The 22,895-nt window shown below is 41.5% G+C and overlaps 1 protein-coding gene across 1 annotated transcript in view; it reads left to right on the forward strand.

Annotated features, from left to right (window-relative positions):
• Positions 1-22,895, forward strand: part of adamts17 (ADAM metallopeptidase with thrombospondin type 1 motif, 17) — a 401,456-nt gene that overhangs the window by 189,600 nt on the left and 188,961 nt on the right. The window contains exon 9 of the mRNA XM_048615713.1: positions 20,698-20,799. Coding sequence (XP_048471670.1) covers positions 20,698-20,799 — 102 coding nt within the window. The remainder of the gene's footprint in view (positions 1-20,697; positions 20,800-22,895) is intronic.

Consider the following 22,895-nt stretch of genomic DNA (forward strand, 5'->3'; position numbering starts at 1 on the left):
TGAACAAGTCATTCGACCTCTCTTGAGAACCAAGGCTTCCTCACTCGACCGCATCTTCCCTGCCTGCTAGGGACAAACATATCGAGCACATGCAGTATGCATTCCTTAAACAATCTCCACATTTCAATAGTGCTCTTCCCTGACAGCATTTGTTCCCATTTTATGTTACCCAGTTCTTGCCTAACAGAATTGTAATTAACCTTCCCCCAATTATAAACCTTACCCTGCTGTATGTACCTATTCTTTTCCATGACTATTGTAAAAGTAACAGAGTTATGATCACTACCGTCAAAATGTTCTGCTGCCTACAGGTCTAACACTTGGCCCGGTTCATTGCCAAGCACCAAATCCAAAGTGGCCTCTCCTTGTGTTGGTCTATCTACGTACTGTGTCAGGAATCCTTCCTGAACACACTGGACAAAATCCATTCCATCCAAACTATTACACCTAAAAAGTTTCCAATCAATATTTGGAAAGTTGAAGTCACCCATGACTACAACCCTGTGACTTCTGCACCTTTCCAGTATCTGCCTCCCAATCTGCTCCTCCACTTCTCTGCAACTATTAGGGGGTCTGTAAAAAACCCCCAACAAAGTGACTGCTCCTTTCTTGTTCTGGACCTCAACCCAAGCTGACTCTGTAGACACATCATTCTCGAACTGCTTTTCAGTAGCTGCCTGACTAGCCCTGACTAGCAATGCCATGCCCCGGCCTCTTTTGTAATTGGGTCTGGAATGCACTTTATTGAGGAGATGAGGTAGGTTAAATTGAAACAATCAAGGTGATATTAAATGATTATCTAAGGAGAAGCAATGATTATCTCAGGGTTGTGGGAAAAAGCTGGAGAATGGCACTAAGTCATGATAGTTATTTGGTAAGCTGTTTCATACACGATGGGCCAATGGCCTCCTCATTTGCTATAACAACTTCTGTGATTCTGTCACTGGGTTAAAATCTCAAGTCCCTTCCTAACAGCAATGTGGATATCCTGATATCCCGGGGAATGCAACAGATCAAGAAAGTAGTTCATCAAAACCTTCTCCAGGGCAGTAAGTGATGGGGTGTAAATGCTGGCCTAGCCAGTGACACCCACATTCAATGAACAAATATAAAGAACACAAATTCAGAATATAGCATGCAAGGCAATTGGCAGCACATAACATGTCTGCAGTTCTTTCATTTTTTGTAAAAATAATTCATCTGTTTAAGCCATTTTGTTTGAAGGATAAGTATTAGGCAGAACTCCCCTGCTCCTCCTTGATATAGTGCATGTCCAAAAATGCAGAACTTACGACATACTGCTTTGGATTGTTAGTTTAGATTTTTGCAGTCCAAACTTTGAAGGGTAAATTGTACCCAGTGATGAGAGTGTTACTCACAACACATGGTTGTTTGTATTGAAAAGAGACTCATCGCGGCATTCAAATATTCTTATCTTGAGTTATCTGGTGGTTCTAGGGCTTGGGATAAGATGAAGGAGCTATGAACTGGCAGTTACAACTGCACCTCTATAGTTTATAGCTTAGTGAGAAACCTGCTGCAGGTTGTGAGCATATTGATTAGTTGATTTTTTTAAAAATGGTTTCCATCATGTCACATACCTGTGGTGAATGTTGGCTTTTCTGAACATATTGTACACCAAAAAAAAGTTCTTGTCTTTTTGATCAAATGAATGTCGTGCATCTCCCCTGTCATTAAACTGAAATGTATAACTTACAGCTTGACGGTCATTAAACAAAATATGAGACATACGCTGCTGACAGCTTTACAACATGAAATGGTTACTGGAACTCGTCCTAGTTAATAACTTTTTTACCATCTGTGGACCAGTGCCTCAGACAATCTGGCCCGTGTGTAAAAGGTGTTTACTTCGTCTTGAAGACATAAAGCAGCTGAAAACCAATGCCTTGAGACCAAATTCCTTGTGAGTTTCAGGTCAAGTTCTTTAAGATTTCCTTTGAAGAATATTATAGTTATGCCTGGCATGGAAGTGGTTCAAATTCTAAGAGACAGAATTCTTCTGATATATCATTAATATCATTCTTAAAACAAGACCATTACCTTGGAGAAATTAATTAATCTTCATTTGTCTCTTCAAGAAGACATTTCCGAATTTCCTTCAGCTTGGCACGTGGCTTAGGCAGTTTATTTCAATAAAGAACAGCGTGGATCTGTTTTGTGTTAAAGGTGTTTTTCATTGTTTACGTTACTGCTGTCATGCGCTAATGAGCATTATTACACTGAGCATTTGAGTGCTGCGCTTGCGGTTTTCCATCACTTGAACAATGAGCCTGGGCTCACATTTTTCCAGTGCAATCAAAAAATATCTCTTTTGGAACGAGAGTGCTGTTGTATTCCTGATGATTGCAGGCGCTGAGCAACATGTTGATTTATTACAAATTGTTGAAGGTTATTTAACATTGAAGTCAGAATGAATCAACAATGCTGTCTATATGTCAAACGTGAGTTAGTAGTCATTTCAGTACATGGTGGTTTTGAACAGAAATAGAACAAAGTTTGATTTTGATTTCTGAAAGTTTTTTTCTTTCTTAAGTTATTACAGCTTTTTTTCTTGCTTTTAACATGTGTAGCACAGAACTATTCTTCCCTTGGAGCCTCTGCAGGTGCTGCTACATGAATACCTTTAAGGTGATGGTTGTCCATGCTTCATTTACACTTGTGCACTGTGTACTCTTACACATTTGAAGACTGGATATGAAGTTTAAGGGCCATATTTTAACCGATTCTGTCAACATTTAAAAAGGTAGGGACCAGAACAGAAATCCTGTCTTCACTTACAATAGATCTAACTTTTTGACAATGGGGGTGGAGGGAAGGGCATCATTCACATGAAGGAAACCTGAACTCAGGGCTGTTTGAACTCAATATTGAGTTCAGACAGACTCAGTTTTGGCCGTTAGAAAGGGCTTAACGGGCATTGTGAGAGTTACAAAGAGATGGAGTAGATGTAAACCATCTGGAAAGTTGGTGATGATCTGGGGTGGGGGGTTGGAATTGTACATATGATTCGCCCTAAGTGTAGGGGGGAGGGGGGGGGGGGTGTTGGGGGGGACGGTGGTGGAGGGGAGGAGGAGGAGGCTTACACAGTTCAATTTGCCCTGTGTCCTGCAAACTTTACAGAAAGCTGTGGTTTCAGTACAGATCTTTGCGGATGTTTCCCAAAAGGGGAAATTATTTATTATGAATGCTTAGCTGAGTTTCATAAGCTGCAATTTTCTAAGCAGGGGTCTGAGTTCATAGTCTGATAGCTTTTAATGTGTAGTTGAATAGCAGTTTATTTTTATAAGAGATTAATGATTTCAGATTTAAAAGTTACAATGGGTTTCATGAAAGGAGGTTTTTTTCACTTTCAAATATAAAGAAGTATTGAATTAGATGTTCAGAGGGTTTTTTTTGTCCATTTCCACAGTGCTACTGATATTGTCCTTGGATATTGGAAAAGTGGCTGTACAGGTGACACAATGATAAGATGTGGCATGGAGGTGGGTGGGTGATGGGATGAGTTGACAAAGAGTGCATGAAGACCCCTGAGAGCCATGAGATGGCAAGGAATCTATGGTGTGCTCATGGGGTAATGGAGAGGGGTGAGAGCTAGATTGGTTTGATTTGATGCTGCACTTGCCACCACTGGAATGAAAATTGTGCATTATAGGATACTGTTTAGAGTTAGGTCCAGCAAGTCAGGAAATTTCCTAACCCAAGTTACCCAGCTTGAAATTCAAAATCTGACCCAGACCCTCTGTTCTCATTAATTTACATATATTGCTAATGCTAAAAGATCTTAGGATTCATTATATTATAACAGAGACTACTGTTCTGAAGTATTTAATTAGCTGTAAATTTCTTTGGGATATCCTGAGGCCAAGCAAGTCACTCTATAAAAGCAAGTTTGTTTCATGCTATGAACAGCCCTTTATGAACCTCCAGACCAATAAAATTCTACAGGCTAACTTACTGACTGATCATTGCTCTGCTTGTGTTCCAAAGAACAGGTTGTTAAAGTTTAGGTCTTGAACGAGACAATATGAGTCGGGCTCAATTTCCCTTCCTGCTGTTTTTGTACTGTTATAGTCCCTACCAACACCCACCTCCATCTGAGAGAACTGAGACTGGATCTCAGGCATGGACCTGCGCCTTATTGATGAACAGCGAGATGATTCCTTGTTTTTATTTCTTCATTTTTTTGAAACAGTGTTTGTCACTGCTTCTGTGCCATCCTACAAAACCAAAATTTGCCTTTGGGTCTTTTTACATTAGCAAGGGTTGCTAATTCTCTGATTCTTGTCTCTGTATCAGAAGGTTGCACTCCAATTGTACAAAACCTAGGCTGAGGGAGTGCTGCAACATCAGAGATGTTCCTGTAGATTGACTGGGGCCCTTCTCTTGCAGGTGAATGTAAAAGGGCTCATGGCATTATTTTTCAAAGGAGAACTGTGGTGTTGTAAAGTGACAAATATTTGTCTATTAACCAAAATCACTGAACCAGACTATGTGACCATTATCACATTGCTGCTTACAGACCTTCCTGTGTGCAAATTGGCTACCATGTTTCCTGCATTGACAGCACTTCACAAGTGCTGTACTTCATTGGTTGTGAAGTGCTTTGGGACATCTGAAATCATGAAAAAGACTATACAAATGATGTTTTTTTTTGTTTTCTTTTACTGTTGAAAGGTCTGCATGGAGAGTTGGTGAAGCTGATTGAATCAAGCTACAATCTCACACCTTTGCTGCAGTGCATTGACGTGGAGCTGCCGATTTTGGACTGGGGTGACATGGTCAAAAATCACATGACACCAGGTTACAGTCCAACAGGTTTACTTGAAAACACTAGCTTTCTGAGCTCTGTTCCTTCCTACACCTGAGGAACTGCTGGACTATAAGCTGGTGTCATGTGATTTTTGACCGCAGTGCACTGAGTTAGTTCATAAATATATTCAAACAAATTTTCATTTATAACTTCAACAATAAGAAATGCTCCAAGCTGCCACTCAGGAGTTTTATCGGCTAAAATTTGACATTGAGCCATTTAAGGAGGTATTAGGTCAGGTGACCAGCAACTTGGTCCAAGGAGGTCCGTAAAGGAGAAGTGAGAGGGTTTAAGGAGGAAATTCCAAAGTTTAGGAAACACAAGAACTGGAGGTTTCACCTAAATTATTCAATAGCAAAATTCCGTGCAATACACTGCTGAACAGACAAGGTGTTACAGTCCCAAATGTCACTCCTACCTTTTCTTACTACGGTGTATCTCAAAAATCCTTCCAAACAGTTAATTGTCACGCAGCAGTCCAGTTACTGATGCCATATATAACATATGCCAATGTTTATCCCTCAACCAGCATCACTCAAACTGATTATCTGGTAATTTATCCCAATGTGTTCCTGGGACCTTGTGTCTGCCACATTTTCTACTCTTCAAAAGTATATCCCCAGATCATGAAGGTTGCTGTATAAATGCAAGGTTATATTTTATATTAAAGAAAGCAAATAAAATGCAATGTCAGTAAGTTTTTTTAAAACTAAATTTGTTTTACTGAGGAATGCAAACTTTTTTTGGTGTTCAAATTAATTCTAGTGCCTGTTGGAGAGTCGTTTTTAATATCCCTGTAAACCGAATTCAGTTGGGCACTACTTAAAAGAGGACAATTGAAACATATGCTCAATACTTCCACTGTATTCACGGTGTATGCACGCACGTTAAGCAAGAGCTAATTTTACTTGTTTCCTTCTCCCTTCCCTGCGGACACCATAACATATTACAGAAGGAAGTTACCTGGATGCTGACAGCCACAGCTTTTCTGTTAATTACATTGACTTTAGGGATTTGAGGGTGTGACTGCAAATGAGGCAAGTATGGAGATCCAAAATTTAGCTTTGGAGGAGCTTCTGCAAGTGTCCTTGTCCAATAGGTATGAGTTGATGTTTTGTTGAAGAGGGCACAGACTACAGGGAGGATGAGCAGCCTGACCACACCACCTAAGCCCAGAGCAGTATTCAAGTTGGTGAAAGAAGAGAAATATAGTAGAAGTAAGGGATAGCATAGTTGGGGAAATAGATGTTGTTCTCTGCAGCAAAGACAGAGCCCAAAAGGCTGTTGTTGTCTACCAGGTATCAAAGTTCAGGCCGTCTCTTCTGGGCTGGGAAGGACCTTGGAATGGGAGGGGCAAGAACCAGCAGTTGTGGTCATGGTCCATGTAAGTACTAATGACCTTTTTAGGGCTATGTAAAGGTTTTGCTGATAGATTATGAGCAGCTTGGGGCCAAATTAAAAGCAGAAACACAAAGATAACAATCTCTAAATTATTAGCTGAGCTACATGCAAACTGGAGTTAAGAAAATAAGATTAGAGAGGTAAATGCATGCGTCAAAGATTGGGAGAGAAGAAATGGGTTCTGATTCACGGAGCACTGGCAAATTACTTAAGTTGTGTTGTAGTGCTTATAGTGCTTTAATCTAATTAATGAGGGAGAGGGGTTTCAGTTGAAAGGAAGTTTAGAAGTTACAAAGAAATGAGAACAGAGGTGCACGGTAGTGAAGAGCCAAATGATAATCAAATTGTGACAGGAAGGGGTAGAAAATATACCAGACAATATACATAGAAGAGTACAGCAGAAATTAGAACCAGACACCAGATGACCAGACGAGAGGCAATGACTTGGATGCGAATGTAGAAGGTTTAATTAGCAGGTTTGAATATGGCATAAAAATTGGTGGTGTTGTTGATGGTTGGGAGGATTGTCTCGGGCTAAAGTCTAATATTGATCATCTGGTAAATTGGGCAGAGCAATGGCAGATGGAATTTAATCCTGATGAGTGCAAGGTGTTGCATTTTGGGAGGTCTAATTAGGGAAGGATATACTCAATGAATGGTTGGTCCCAAGAGAGGATGGAGAATCAAAGGGACCTTGGTATACAAATCCATTTATCCCTGAAGGTGTTAACACAGGTAGACAGTGTGGTGAAGAAAGCATACAGGATGCTTGCCTTCGTCAACTATGGCATAGAATATAGGAGCAAGGAAGTCTTGATATGAATTTATAAAACATCGGTTTGTCCACAGATGGAAAACTGTGTGCAGTTCTGGTTGCTAGACTATCAGAAGGATATGATTGCACTGGAGAGGGCGCAGAGGAGATTCATTAGAATATTGCCTCAGATGAAAAGGGTCAGTTATGAGGAGAGACTGGATACGATAGGTTTGTGTTCCTTGGAGTACAGATGACTGAAGGAGGAATCCAATTGAGGCATACAAAGTTATAAGATGCATAAACAGAATAGATTGTGAGAAGCTTTTCCTCATGGCAGACGTATCTAAGACCATGGGAAAAAGTTTTACGGTGAGGAGTACTAAGTTTAAAGGAGATCCGAGGAAAATGTTTTCATTCAGAGGGTGGTAGAAATACAGAGTTTGCCGCCTGAGAGGGTGCTGGAGGCAGATACTCTTGCAGCATTTAAGAAGCACCTAGATGTGCACTGGTAAGGCCATGGCATAGATGGCAATAGACCAAATGCAAGTAATTTGTTGGTCAGCATAGACATGATGGGCCAAAAGGACTGATTCTATGCTGTGTGACTCTATGTCTGAGAGTGATAGTAAAAAGTCAAAGCTTAAGGCGCTTTATCTGAATGTATGGAACATTTGTAATAGATGAGCTGGTGGCACAAGTAGAAATAAATTAATATGACTAGATCACTATTATGGAGACATGATTGCAGGCTGACCAAAACTGAAAATTCAATTTGGGGGTATTTGATGTTTTGGAAGAATAAGCAAAAAGGAAAAGGAGGTGGGGTAGTAAGGTATCAATGAGGTGTTGAGTAATGATATTGGTGCAATAAATCGTGTTGTCGAACAGTTTGAGTGTTAATAAGAAATGGCAGGGGAAAGAAGTGACGGGTGGGAGTTGTCTATCGGCCTCTGAGGATTTTTCTTATTGTAATTCAAAGTATAAATCAGGAAATAATGGAGATGTGTAAGAAGGGTACTTTCTGCTTATTGACTGGATATATTAGATGGACAAGGATGACGTGGAAGACAAATTAGTAGGGTGCAGCAAGGATTTTTTTTAGAGGAGTATGTTGCAGAACCTTTGTGGGAACAGCCTATTTTATTTCCAGTAATGTATAATAAGGTATGACCAATAAGATTAATAAGATCCACAGATGCTGCCAGACCTGCTAAGTTTCTCCAGCAATTTCTTTTGTTTGTTTTTGATCTCCAGCAGATCTCCAGGATCAACAGATCTTTGTTTTATATCAATGAGAGAGCTTGTAGTTAAGGATCATCTGGGAGTAGCAATCTCAACATAATAGACTTTCAAATCAAGTTTGGAGGAGAGCAACTTGGGTCTTAAACCAGTGTCCTCAATTTAAATGAGGGCAAGTACAGAGGTATGAAGAAAGAATTGCCTAAGGTGGGCTGGGAAAATAAGACTAAGGGGAAAGTCAGCAGATGAACATTGGCAGACATTTAAGCAGATCTTTTATAGTGCCCAGCAAAAAAATTTATTCCAGTCAAATGAGAAGGGTGAGCCACTCATAGTCAACAAAACAGGTCAAGGAGAGTATCCCAGCAAAAGCTAAGGCATACAAAGCAGTGAAAACTAGTGGTCAGCCAGAGGATTGGGATTTTTAGGAACCAGCAGTGGATGACTAAAAAGCTAATAAAGAAGAAGAACTTGATTACGGAAGTAAATTTGAAGAATTATGAAAACAAACAGCAATAACCTCTATGGGCACATAAAAAGGGCATAATTAAAGTAAGTGTGGGACCATTGAAGGATGCAACTGGGTAACAAGGAAATGACAGATAATTTAAATGAATGTTTTCCATACTTTGTATTGGTCTTTGCAGTGGAGAGTACTATAAACATCTCAAAGATAAGCATGTTGCTAGTGAGAGGAAAGATCTTGCAGCATCTTGTATCAAGAGGGACAGAGTATTTGACAAACTAATGGCATTAAAGGTCGGTAAGTCACCAGGACCTGATGGCCTCCATCTAAGAGTTTTAAAGGAAGTGGCTGCAGAGGTGATGGAGGCATTCATCAAAATATTCCAAAACTCACTGCTTTGCAGGAAGATTCCATTGGCTTGGAAAATTGTTAATGTGACATTTCTGTTCAGAAGGGAAGGAGAGTGGAACAAGGAAAGGAAACAGCACGGTTCAGTGGATAGCACTGCTCAGTGGATAGCACTGCTGCCTCATAGCGCCAGGGACCCGGGTTCAATTCCACCCTTGGGCAACTGTCTGTGTGGAGTTTCCACATTCTTCTTGTGTCTGCGTGGGTTTCCTCCCACAGTCCAAAGATGTGCAGGCTAGGTGGATTGGCCATGCTAAATTGCCCATAGTGTTCAGTGATGTGTAGATTAGTTAGGTTATAGGGGAATGGGTCTGGGTCGGATGCTCTGAGGGTCGGTGTGGACTTGTTGGGCTGAAGGGCTGTTTCCACACTGTAGGGATTCTATGATGAAAGTATTGGCCAGTTATCCTAATGTCCGTTGGGAAAATGTTGAAGTCCGATATTAAGGAAGAAATAGCAGGATATTTAGAAAAGCTTAACACAATTAAATAGAATCAACATGGTCTTATAAAATGATAATTATGTTTGATAACTTTGCTAGAGCTCTTTAAGGATAAAATAAACAGAGATGATAAAGGGGAACCATTAGATGTAGTGTATTTGGATTTCCAGAAAGTTTTCGATAAGGTGCCACAATAAGTTATTGCACAGTGTAGGAGCTCACTGTATTTAGAGTATATATTAGCACAGATTGAGGACCAGTTAACACACAGAATTCAGGGAATCAGGATTAATGGGACTTTTTCAGATTAGAAAGCCGTAACTAGCGGACTACACCAAGAATTTGTACAAGGCCTTCAACAATTTACTTTCTATATTCATGACTTGGAGGAGGAAATAGAGGGTAATGTATCCAGATTTGCTGACAATAGTGAAATATGTGTGAGGGCATGTTTTGATGAGGACATAAAGAATCTGCAAGGGGATATAGATAGTTTGGACTGAATAGGCAAAACTTGGCAGATGGCGTTTGATGTAGGAAGTTGAGGTTTGAAGTATCAAAATCCAGTCTATTATTCAAATGGATAGACTCTAAAAGAGTAGAGCATATAGGCTTCTGGGTGTTCTTGTGAATGAAACACAAACTTAGCATGCAGGTGCAGCAAGTAATTAAGAAGGCAAATGGAATTTTGTATTTTGTTGTTAGGCATTTAACATTTTAAAAAAAGGGAAGTCTTATTCCAACTGTACAGGGTTTTTGCGAGGGTGCACCTGGAGTATGGTATACAGTTTTGGTCTCTGTATTTCAAAAAAAAAGAATATATGGACATTAGAGTCAGTTCAAAACTACTTCACCAGGCTGATTCCTTGTATGAAGGCATCAAGAACAGCTAAGGAAATTGGGCCTCCATTCATTCAAGTTTAGAAGAATGAGGGATGACATATTGAACAGATAACTTACTGAGGGGACTTGACAGAGTTGGGAAGATGTTTCTACTAGTGGGAGGGGGTGTTTCGAACTGGGGGACATAGTCACAAAATAAGGGAACACTCATTTGAAACTGTGATGCAAAGGAATTTCTGTTCCCAAAGGGCAGTGTATAGTTTTGTATTTGATTCCTCTCACAGTAAACAATAACATTCTATTAGTTTCAAAATTATTTATTGTACTTGCATACTAACCTAATACTGTTTGACTGCTAGGACATCCAGATCCTTCTGCACCTCAGACTTCTGCAAGCTATCAATATTTATATAACATGATTTAATAGAACTCTTTCCTCTCATCAGACATTTATGGGTTCAGGCCCCACTCCAATTCCAATGTACAATGTAGGCAAAGGTGTTACTGTAAGGTAAAGTCACCTTCTGGACATAGGACTCTTCTGTCATTAGAGAGAGAGAGAGAGAGAGAAGACCAGTGGTGGTGGTTGCATCACAAACCAGCCATCCAGCCATTGAGTTACTGACCTCCCTCCACCTTCTGTACCATCAAAGGGATGCTACATTGTTAAGAGGCATCAACACCTAGGTGAGGTGTAACGTTAAGGCCTAGCTGTTTAGATTCATGTAGATGGCCTGTGTCATTAGCTGAAGAGAGAAAGGATGTTTTTGTGTGCCTTAATCATCGCCAACAAATCAAAACAGAATTCCTAGTCATTCATCTTACTTTCTGTTTGTGGAGCCTTGTTATATAAAACTTGGCTACTATCTTTGCCTATTAAACAATTTATTAGTTCCAAGGAGTTTAGTAATGTCTTGACGATGTGATAAAATGCTAAATTAATTCTTGCTTTTTGTAAAATATTAATTATTGGGAGTCATAATCTATGACATTTGAAATGTTATCGTGTAGAAACCCCCAAGTCTCCAAGAGGCTTGCTCCATTTTTAAAGTCCACTGCAATGGTGAAACATTAATGTTTCCATATGCTGAGCTTTATAAATCACTGTTCCAAACGAGAGCAGCATCAGACTTGAAACATTATCTCTATTTCTTTCTCCATAGATGCTGCCAGACCTGCTAACTTTTTCCTGCACTTTGTTCTTTTTATAAATCACAGGTGGAAAATTGTGGCCAGTTCTGAGGACCACATTTTAGGAAAGATGATAAAACTGTAGAAAGACTGTCGTAGAAATTAACTAGGGGGATGCCAGGAATGAGGGAGTTCAGTTTTGTTTTATTTGTTCTTGAAATGTAGGTATCAGTTATAGGGACAGAATTTAGTGCCAAAGACTTATTTTCCACGAACATAAAGAGTAGATGCTAGCATAGATGGTATAACAAATTGAGTCAGCTTCACTATTCAGTGCAATCACAGCTGATCTACCTAAACTCTGTTTTCCTAGCCATTCTCCATATATCTTGATTCCGTGTAAATCTGTCTTAGCCTTAAATATATTCAATGAAGGAACATCCACAACTCTGGGATGGAGAATTCCAAAAAATCAGAACCCTCTCAGTGAAGAAATATGTTCTCATCACAACCCTAAATGATCAACCCTTTATGTTGACACTGGTCCTATGTTCTAGAACTCTTGCCAGTTGGGGAAACATATCCATATCTCTGGTCTTATAGCTATAGTATTAACATGGCTGGTCTTGTTCAGGTCCTGGTCAATAGTAACCCCAGGTTGTTGATGGTGTGGAATTCAGAATGTTAATGCCACTGAATACCAAAGGGCATTTTAGATTCTATCTTTGTTGGTGATGGTCAATACCTGGCAGGTGTGTGGCATGAATGTTACTTGCTCACATATCAGCCAAAGCCTGAATGTTTTTTAGGTCTTGCTGCGTTTAGACTGGATTACTTCGGTATATGAGGATCGGTGCATGGTGGTTAACATTGTTCCTACAGTATGGAAACAGGCTACTTGGCCAAACAAGTCCACACCGCCCCTCCGAAGAACATCCCACCCAGACCCATTCCCCTACGCCTGTATTTCTCATGTCTAACCCACCCAACCTAAACGTCCCTGGGCACTATGGGCAATTTAGCATAGCCAATCTACCTAGCCTACACATCTTTGAACTGTGGGAGGTAACCGGAGCACCCGGAGGAAACCCACGCAGACACGGGGAGAATGTGCACACTCAACAGAGACAGTTGCCCGAGGGTGGAATCAAACCCGGGTCCCTGGCGCTGTGAGGCAGCAGTGCTAACCACTGAGTCACCGTGCTGCTCCCGTGCTGGCATCTTTGGTTTGGCATGGACAACATGAACGGAATGACCACCTTGTGTGCTTTATCATTTTAATTTGAAATGACCATTTATGTCTATTCTGTGTGCAGATGTTGTGTCCTATGAGAAATCTGGTGAGAGGCAGCAGGGGTTCACTTTGTACTTTTTGAAATAATTCCAAACTAGAGGAGCAGGAGTGCTGATCCTCATCCTGTTCTTCCTCTCCCTACCCACACCAAAAAATAATTGAGCACCCACACCCCACCTACCCCTTCCTTTTGCCTGGGTTCTGGTAGAGTTTAACTTTTTAACTTTTGCCCCAATTCCACTCCCAATCTGCCAGCCTTGACATCATTCCTCTTTAGCTTCAGCAGGAGACAGATGTGAAATACCAAAAAAGTCCCAGGCATTAAGTCATCTGGGCTTAATTTGCTTTCCAATACTGGATTCAGCATCTGTTTTAGCCTCCTGAAGAACTGATCCTATCCTCACTTGAACCCAGAAGCATCACAGCTGCACTCAGACTATATTCTGTTTCCTCAGCGTTGCTTTCCATTGCAACTATGTCCTTTGTCCAAAAATAAAGTTTACTCTGGAATGTAGATTCTCCACAGATTCTCCCAGCAGATACAAAGAATAGTTGTTCTATGGATTTACTCAGACACTACTGGATTTGCAGGATATACAATGTATTGGATCATGCATATGTACTTGATTTGAGGATGTAAACAGCCTATACTCGATTTGAGGGATAAACTGACTGTATTCAGTTTGTGAGGTGTGTTAACGCAGAGTGGATTTCCTCTGTCACATTACTGTGCCTTCCCTCCCGTTGCAGAATATTGTGTTGCTCCGTCTCACTGCTTCTTTGGAAGCTTCAATACGCACAGCATAGAGGGGAGGTTCAAAAATGAAACCAAGGTTCAAATTTTAAGCTTCTGTATGTAAGATTGCAAGTGCTGGACTGTGGTTGTTGTTCTTGAATATGAAATTCATCCATTCTTTTACATTTTTTTTTAAGGTGCATAAAACAGGGTCTTGTTTTCGCTGGGCCATGTCATAGAATCGTAGAATTATAGAATCCCTACAGAGTGGAAGGGGGCCATTTGGCTCATTGAGTCCACACCAACCCTCCAAAGAGCATTCCACCCAGATCCCCCTACCCTATCCCTGTTACCCTGCATTTCCTATGTCTAATCCACCTCGCCTACACATCCCTGGACACAATGGGAAATTTAGCATGGCCAATCCATCTAGCCTGCACATCTTTGGACTGTGGGAGGAAACCGGAGCACCATGTAGACATGGGCAAAATGTGCAAAATCCACACACACAGTTTGCAAGGCAGGAATCGACCCAGAGTCCCTGGTGCTGTGAGGCAGCATTTAGATTCTGCACAGATTCTCCCAGCAAACGCAAAGAATAGTTGTTCTATGGGGTTACTTAGGTTTTACTGGTTCTGCGGGGTACACAGTGTGTTCGATCATGCATATGTACTTGATCTGAGGGTGTAAGCAACCTGAACCGGATTTGAGGGGTAAAGTGACTGTGCTTAGTCTGTGAGATGCATAGAGCTACTATGCTTCCCAAAGCCATCGTATTCAAGGACTCTAATTAAGACTTCTAGCACTTTTAGTTTGGCAGCATTGTAAAGGTGGGTTCTTTGTTGTATGTGTGAAGTGATTCATTTTGGAAGGTCGAATTTGAATGCAGAATACAGGGTTAATGGCAGGATTCTCGGCAGTGTGGAGGAACAGAGGGATCTTGGAGTCTACGTCCATAGATCCCTCAAAGTTGTGACCCAAGTTGATAGGGTTACAAAGAAGGTGTATGGTGTGTTGGCTTTCATTGGCAGGGGAATTGAGTTTATGAGGTTATGCTGCAGCTCTATAAAACTCTGGTTAGAGCACACTTGGAATATTGTGTTCAGTTTTAGTCACCTTATTATGGGAAAGATGTGGAAGCTTTAGAGAGGGTGCAGAGGAGATCTACCAGGATGCTGCATCGACTGGAGGGCAGGTCTTATGAGGAAAGGTTGAGGGAGCTAGGGCTTTTTTCATTGGAGCAAAGAAGGATGAGAGGTGACTTGATAGAGGTTTACAAGATAATGAGAGGCATAGATAGAGTGGATAGTCAGAGACTTTTTCCCAGGGCGGAAATGATTATTACAAGGGGGCATAATTTTAAGGTGATTGGAGGAAGGGAGAGGGGAGATGTCAGAGGTAGATTCTTCACACAGAGAGTGGAATGCACTGCCGGCAACGGTAGCTGAGTCAGATACTTTAGAGACTTTTAAGCGACTCTTGGATAGGCACATGGAGGATAGTAAAATGTGCGTATGCAGGGTAGATTGATCTTAGTCGAATAATAGGTCGGCACAACATTGTGGGCCGAAGGGCCTGTACAGTTCTATGTTCTGTATTCACCGTCCAAGGATTGAGGATGTAAACTAACTGCCCTACCAACACAAATAAGATGAATATATCCAGATGTAGGAAGAGCAGAGCTTTATGAACAGTGTAACTGGAATGATTGGATTAGCTAACTGCAGTCAAAGCTGGCACAACCCTATAATGCCTGCTGTGCAGTAATTCTAGAATGCATTAACATTTATATTAAAAGGAGTCGCAGTTTATCTGTGACTATTAAAAGCACCATGCAGAGTAGAAAAAAGTATCTGTACTGGCAACTTGGAGTAATAGAGAAATTGAACAAAATATTAGTTGGTTAAACATCTGTTTTTAATGGAGAATTTATTTTGAATTCACTTGTGTAGCACATGGCGATGATAGAAGCAGTTTGTATGCTTATTTGTGCTCGTTATATGGCTGGTCAAAGCCAGATTTTCTCTTTCTCTGTGTGGAACCTAGCTGCCCTATGGTGGTTGATATCCCAGGCTGGAGGCTGTGTTGTGGATGGGTTTCTGGGTGCCTTTGCCCCGGGTCAAGGGGGCAGAGAGGACAATGGCTGTCATATTTGTTGCAGCCTAGTGGAGGCTGGAAAAATAGCTGAAAGGAAACTAAATTCTCCTGGTTTACCTCGTGGGACTGATCAGTAGGCAAGTTGGCTTTTTAACTTCTTGCCCAGGATCCGATCAATGATTCTCAAATCTGGCATTGTTTTGGAAGAAACAATAGAAAATAAATATTGCGTCTTTTTGTTCATTGCGTTTTACGGTAATATGTTTGACAGCTTTGACAGCAAAAGTGAATATAATATATATAGAAAGAAAAGAAAAAATATTGTAATGCTCAAGGTAAAATGCAGAAGAGTTTAGATGGATTGGAAGCTGTTTTGAAGAGCCAACATGATATAGTGGGTTGAATGACCATCTCCAGTGTTGGGAGGTTCGAGAGGTGGCATTTGGTCAATGCGAGTAACCTGGTGACTTCCTGCAGATTTTCTTCTCCTTTGGGACGGGGATATGGTATAATTGTAAAAACAAAACTTTCTTAGTGATAGAATTCCTTCAGATGTGATAAGACATTTTAACAGAATTGTAAAGCATTGAGATACTGTATGGTCAGTTGCTAATTCCACAGTTGCAGTACAAGTGTGCAATGATTAAAAGTATATGCAGAGACTGAATTAATTGAAACATATTTTTAGCAAAAACAAGAAGCACCTAGGAGGAAATTGGTGAGTCATTTTCAGTCCACATGCAGTTGATGTGACTAGCTATTGCCAACAGCAGCACTGAACCAGTCAGTATTAGTTACAGACCAATCTGTGTAAGCAGATTTTGCATTAGCTACTCTATTATTAAACAAACTACAACTCACTGGGTGAAGAAATTGCCTCCTGAAGTTTTAATTTCCTTCATTGCAAAGCTGCTCTGTCTTTCTGTGAAAATGTATTAAAAAGGAATTAATAAGCAGCAGCAGAATTTTGATGTGGGGTGGCAATCACGCTTTCTTGGAGAGAAAGAAGTACAAGTAATACAGAACAGAGAAAATCCTGTTTTATTTTTTGTTTTCTTATTCATTTGTGGGATGTGGGTGTAGCTGGCTGGCCAGCATTTATTGCCCTGTTCTAGTTCGCCGTTGAGAAGATGGTGGTGAGCTGCTGTCTTGAACTGGATATTGATCAGATCTTGTTGCATTTGAACATGGACTGCTTCAGTATCTGAGGAGTCATGAATGGTGCTGAACATTGTGCAATCATCGACGAATATCCCCACTTCTGACCTCGTGATGGAGGGAAGGCCATTGATGAAGCAGCTGAAGATGGTTGGGCTGAGGACACTACCCTGAGGACCTCCTGCAGAAATGTCCTGGAGCTGGGATGATTGACCTTCAACAACCACGACCATCTTCCTATGCGTTAGAAATGACTCCAACCACCGGAGAGATTGCCCCCTGATACCCACTGATTCCAGTTTTGCTTGGGCTCCTTGATTACACACTCGGTCGAATGCAGCCTTGATATCAAGGGCTGTCACTCTTACCTCACCTCTGGAATTCAGCTCTTTTGTCCATATTTGAACCAAGGCTGTAAATGAGGTCAGGAGCTGCGTGGCCCTGGTGGAACCCAAACTGGGCGTCACTGAGCAGGTTATTGCTGAGCAGGTGCTGCTTGATAGCACTGTTGATGATATCTTCCATCACTTTACTGATGATTAAGAGTAGACTGATGGAGCGGTAATTGGCCTGCTATATATCCACATGACATATCTGGGCAATTTTCCACATTGCCGGGTAGATACCAGTATTGTAACTATACTGGAACAGCTTGGCTTGGGGAGCAGCAAGTTCTGGAGCACAAGTCTTCGGTACTATTGCCGGAATGTTGTCAGGGCCCGTAGCCTTTTCAATATCCAGTGTCTCCAACCGTTCTTTGATATCACGTGGAGTGCATCAAATTGGATGAAGTTTGGTATCTGTAATGCTGGGAATCACTGGAGGAGGCCAAGATGGATCATCCACTTGGCACTTCTGAATGAAGAAGGCTGCAAAAGCTTCAGCTTTAACTTTTGCACTGGTGTGCTGGGCTCTTTCATCATTGAAGATGGGGATATTTGTGGAGCCTCTTCCTCCAGTGAGTTGTTTCATTGTCCACCAGCATTCACGTACGGATGTGGCAGGACTGCAACTTATCTGTTAGTTGTGGGATCGCTTAGCTCTGTCTGTCACTTGTTGCTTATGTTGTTTGGCATGCAAATAGACCTGTTTGGTGGCTTCACCAGGTTGACACCTCATCTTCAGGTATGCCTGGTGCTGCTCCTGGCATGCCCTCCTGCACTCTCCTTTGAACCAGGGTTGATCCCCTGGCTTGATGGTAAGTTTGAGTGGGGGATATGCCGGACCATGAGGTTACAGATAATGCTGGAGTACAACTCTGCTGCTGTTGATGGCCCACGGTGCCTCATGGATGCCCAATCTTGAGCTGCAGATTTATTTGAAGTGTGTCCCATTTAGAATGCTGTTAGTGCCACATGACAAAATGGAGGTTATTCTCAATGTGAAAGACTGTGTGTTGATCATGGACAGATGCATTTGCAGCTGGCGGATTGGTAGGGATGAGGTCAAGGATGTTTTTCCCTCTTGTTTATTCCCTCACCACCTGCTGCAGACCCAGTCTAGCAGCTATGTCCTTTAGGAACCAACCAGCTCAATCATTAGTACTGCTGCCAAGCCTCTCTTGGTGGTGAACATTGAAATCCCCCACCCAGAGTATATTTAGTGCCCTTGCCGTCCTCAGCGCTTCTTCTAAGTGTTGTTCAGCATGAAGGAGTACCAATTCATCAACTGGAGGAGGACAGTACGCCATAATCAGCAGGATGTTTTCTTGGCAATATTTAACCTGAAGCCACGAGACTTCATGAGGTCTGGAATCAGTGTTGAGGACTCCCAGAGGAACACCCTCCTGACTGTATACCACTGTGCTGTCACCTCTGCTGGGTCTGTCCTGCTGGTGGGACGGACATATCCAGGGGTGGTATTGGTGGTGTCTGGGACATTGCTGTAAGGTATGATTCCATGAGTATGACTATGTCAGGCTGTTGCTTGACTGGTCTGTGAGACAACTCCCCCAATTTTGGCACTAACCCCCAGATGTTAGTAGGAAGACTTTGCAGGGTCGATGGGGCTGTTTCTGCTATTGTCTTTTCTGGTACCAGGTTGATGCCAGGTGATCCATCCGGTTTCATTTCTTTGAGACTTTGTAGCGAGTGATACAACTAAATGGTTTGCTAGGCCATTTCAGAGTATAATTGAGGGGCAACCTGATTTCTGTGGGTCTGGGGTCACAAGTAGGCCAGACCAGGTGAGGATGGCAGATATCCTCCCCCGAAGGACATTTGTGAACCAGGTGGGGTTTTCCGACAATCGACAATGATTTCATGGTCATTAGTAGATTCTTAATTCCAACGTTTTTTTTGTTGAATTCAAATTCCACCATCTGACATGTTCAAATTCGGGTCCTCAGAACATCAGCTGAGTTTCTGAACTGATAGTCTAGCGATAATACCACTAGACCATCACTTCCCCTGATTGTTTCAATTAAACTCCTGGTTTTCCATCTGTTTTAATACACTGAATTTTTGCAGTGTTTTTCTGTCCTCAGAATGCTTAGAGGTGCTGTACAGCCAATCAAATATTTTTGAAGAGGAATCTGTGCTTTAACATTGGAAATGTAGCCAATAATTTATGCAGAGCAAGTTTACACTCTTAACAAAGCTATAAATATCGATCAGGACATTAGGCAGATTCCCAACTGTTCTACAGAGTAGTGCCATAGGATCTTTTCGCCTTCCCAAGAAGGCAGAAGGGGGCCTCTGTTTAATTTCTCAATTGAAACTTGATATGTTTGATAGACCAGCACTCTTTCAACACTGTATTGGAGTATCAACCTTGATTAGATACTCAAGGCTCTGGAATGAGATAAAACCTGCAGCCTTTGATTCAGAGACAAGACAGTTGGTTCTCCATGAGGCAGGCTGGCACTTAGATGACAAATGCTAAACAACAAGAAAATTAAATGCTAAACAGCAACCTCACTGAGTGTGAAATACACTGTGACAGTTGAGAACAGATACCTACAGCTTCCAATTGCCCACGAGCCTGACCAAGAGTTAGGTTTGTGCTGAACCTCAGCTGTCCAGTATGTAAAAATGGAGTGGTTTCTGGGATGGCAGTCAAGCAATTAGGTGGTGTTTTACTCCTGAGTAGCAAGTTGAAAACTTACCCAGCAATTGCCTTGCTTTATGAAGTTATATTAACTAACACAATGGGTGAGATGTGGTTGAGGAAACTGATGTAATTGGAAGATCAGAGATAGTAGGAACTGCAGATGCTGGAGAATCTGAGATAACAAGGTGTAGAGCTGGATGAACACAGCAGGCCAAACAGCGTCAGAGGAGCAGGAAGGCTGACATTTCGGACCGAGACCCTTCTTCAGAAATTGGAAGATCACCCGTTTTAGCAAAGTCTTGGTGCGGGAAATGGCACTGCCCCCCATGAGGGGTTCCTATTATGTCAGAATTGCTATTCTGAAATCACATAGTGGCCCCTCCATTGAGGATCCCAAAGATGATTTCCTCTTCAATTTATTGTGGAGTTCTGGGAATGTTTTCTTCAATTCCCACAGTCAGGATTGACCAAACTTCATACTGTGACTACCAGGCAACTGAGACAGTGATTCCACCCTGTTTTCAACAGCGAAGAGTGAATGGTTAATGTGTTTAAGTCTGCAGTGGAACTGAAGAAAATATTAGACGCTGCTTTTTATTTGGCAGAAATATTACGGGTTGTGAAAGCAGGCAGATAAATATGACTCTATGACTCATCATCAGGACTACCTGTAACCAAAAATGATGAAAATCCAATCACTATTTTGTATAGAGGTGTCAGTTTATCATTAGAGGATGGGAAGTTTAATCGTTTATTGATGACATTGGTTCTATTGACAGATGTATTTAGTTATTTGAAATATCATGGCCCCAATATCTAACCATAATTTTCTTTTTATTTTAGCACTTAATGTGTGCTGGTCTATGGTGCCTGGTAGAAGGGGATAAACGGTGCAAAACAAAATTGGATCCTCCTCTGGATGGTACAGAATGTGGTGTTGATAAAGTAAGTTAACGATCTGTGGACATCCAATATGTTCACACTTCAGTAGTTGTATTGTTTCTGTGTATTGCTATGATGCAGTCACAGAATCATTAAAAGTTAATTAAATCCTGCTGTGTCATTTCCACAAAATCCAGCAGGACATTTATGTTGGATTATAACATGCTATTTTTAAATGTTTTTTCCATCAGCTTTCTTCAAGTTAGCTCCTGTTGCAAATGATTACTTTTGGAGCTACCTTCCTTTCCATCATTTTACAGGTGTTAGGGGAGCTGTTGCGTGGACGTTCTGCCCATTCCCCAGTTGATACCTATAAGTGGAGAATTAATGCCTGGTCCCCAATGTACGTCCTAGCAGATTTAATGCTGGACCATGCTGGCAATTAAGTGGAGGCGGAGTGGTGTTCATGCTCAATCCCTGGTGTCAATTGAAGGGCTTTCCCCATGGTTTTGTCTCCCTTCCCTGCTCTGTCCATATTCCTCCCACTCTCCTTCACTGGGTTCTGACCCCTGCGAGATCCTTTCCTTACCTGTATTTCAGGGCCTAACATTGAACAGTACCTACCCTACCTTGCTTTACCTCAAGCACGAACTGGTGCTGCCAGTGTGCAGAACTGCTGGCCTGTATATGATCATCAGCTTCAAGAAGTGAGCCATTCCTCTGGAGACAAATATGAGTCCAGCCTCAAAACAGCTACAGGTTTGTCACCTGTAAAATTAAAGCAGCATGAACCAGATAAGCGCAGGGAAGCTTGCCCTGATGTTTACACTGGAGTCTGAGGAGACAGTCCATGGCATTAATCAAGACCCACCCCTGATACTCTTCAGCCTGAGCCTTAGCCTCCAACCTTGAGTTTTGATTAAAACCAGTTATCCTCATCACTGGCTGTTACTATTCTACCACTGTCACTTTTTTCCCAACTTGCTACAAGTTCCTTGTCTCTCTCAAAATCATAAAAAAGTGCCTTCCATGAAGAAATAGTTCTAATTAAAGGAATAATTGAAGATTATCTTCAATGAATAAACAACAATTTGTAATCAACCAGTGACTGGAATGTTGTAGAGAGGAGTAGGGTTGCCAATAAATGAGCCGTCTCTCAACTTCTTAAAATAAGTGGTGATTTCTGTCACAGCAGCCACAAAGCAGACCAGTTAGCTATATCAGAGATAGTAAGAACTGCAGATGCTGGAGCCAGAGATAACAGCATGGATATTGAGGAACACAGCAGGCCAGGCAGCACCAGGGGAGCAGGAAAGTTGATGTTTCGGGTCGGGACCGAACCTTTCTGATGAAGGATCCTGACCTGAAATGTCAACTTTCCTGCTCCTCTGATGCTGCCTGGCCCGCTGTGTTCCCCCAGCTCCACACTGTGTTATCTCAGTTAGCTATTTACTGCCCTGACATATGAATTACTTTGACTGCTGGATTGTTTGACCATAGAGTGTATCCAGAAAGTGATGTGTGATGAACATGTCCCCTCCCCCACAAGCAGTGGCTGGCACCAACCTTTCAAACTTGGAGAAGTGCCCAGATCTGTAGAAAGACATTCCTTAACATGAAGGGACTGTTGAATTTTGTGAAATATCATGATGCTTAAGTGTAAAATGGTGATGGGTCCAACTTACGCTAAAAATTCTGAAATATTTATGCATTTTGTTTAATTAAGGCTCAAGCTGTTACCCTGTGGAAAGTCTGAGAAACTATATTGTTAATAGCTTCCTTTGATAAAACATGACTGAATCAGTGAGTCTGACACACAGAAGAAGGAAAGAGAGAATTTTAGAAAGAGATAAAGGATCAGATGCCAAGAGGAAGAAAACAGTAATAGAAAGAGTGAAGATAAGGGAAGAGACAGAAAACTAAAAGAGAACATTACAACAACAGTGAGCAATAACATTTTTATATCAGTTGATGGACCGGTGAAGTTTATACATTTCCTGTTCATGAGCAACAAAAATCTCAGAATGAAACAGGAGCACTTATATATCAGAGGTTTGCTATATTGTTGAGTTGTGGATTGTAACTGGCAAATTCCAAGTTAACAAGGTGCAGGGCTGGATGAACACAGCAGGCCAAGCAGCATCATAGGAGCAGAGAGG

This window comes from Rhincodon typus, chromosome 33 (assembly GCF_021869965.1).
Source record: "Rhincodon typus isolate 14 chromosome 33, sRhiTyp1.1, whole genome shotgun sequence".
Taxonomy (NCBI): Eukaryota; Metazoa; Chordata; class Chondrichthyes; order Orectolobiformes; family Rhincodontidae; genus Rhincodon; species Rhincodon typus.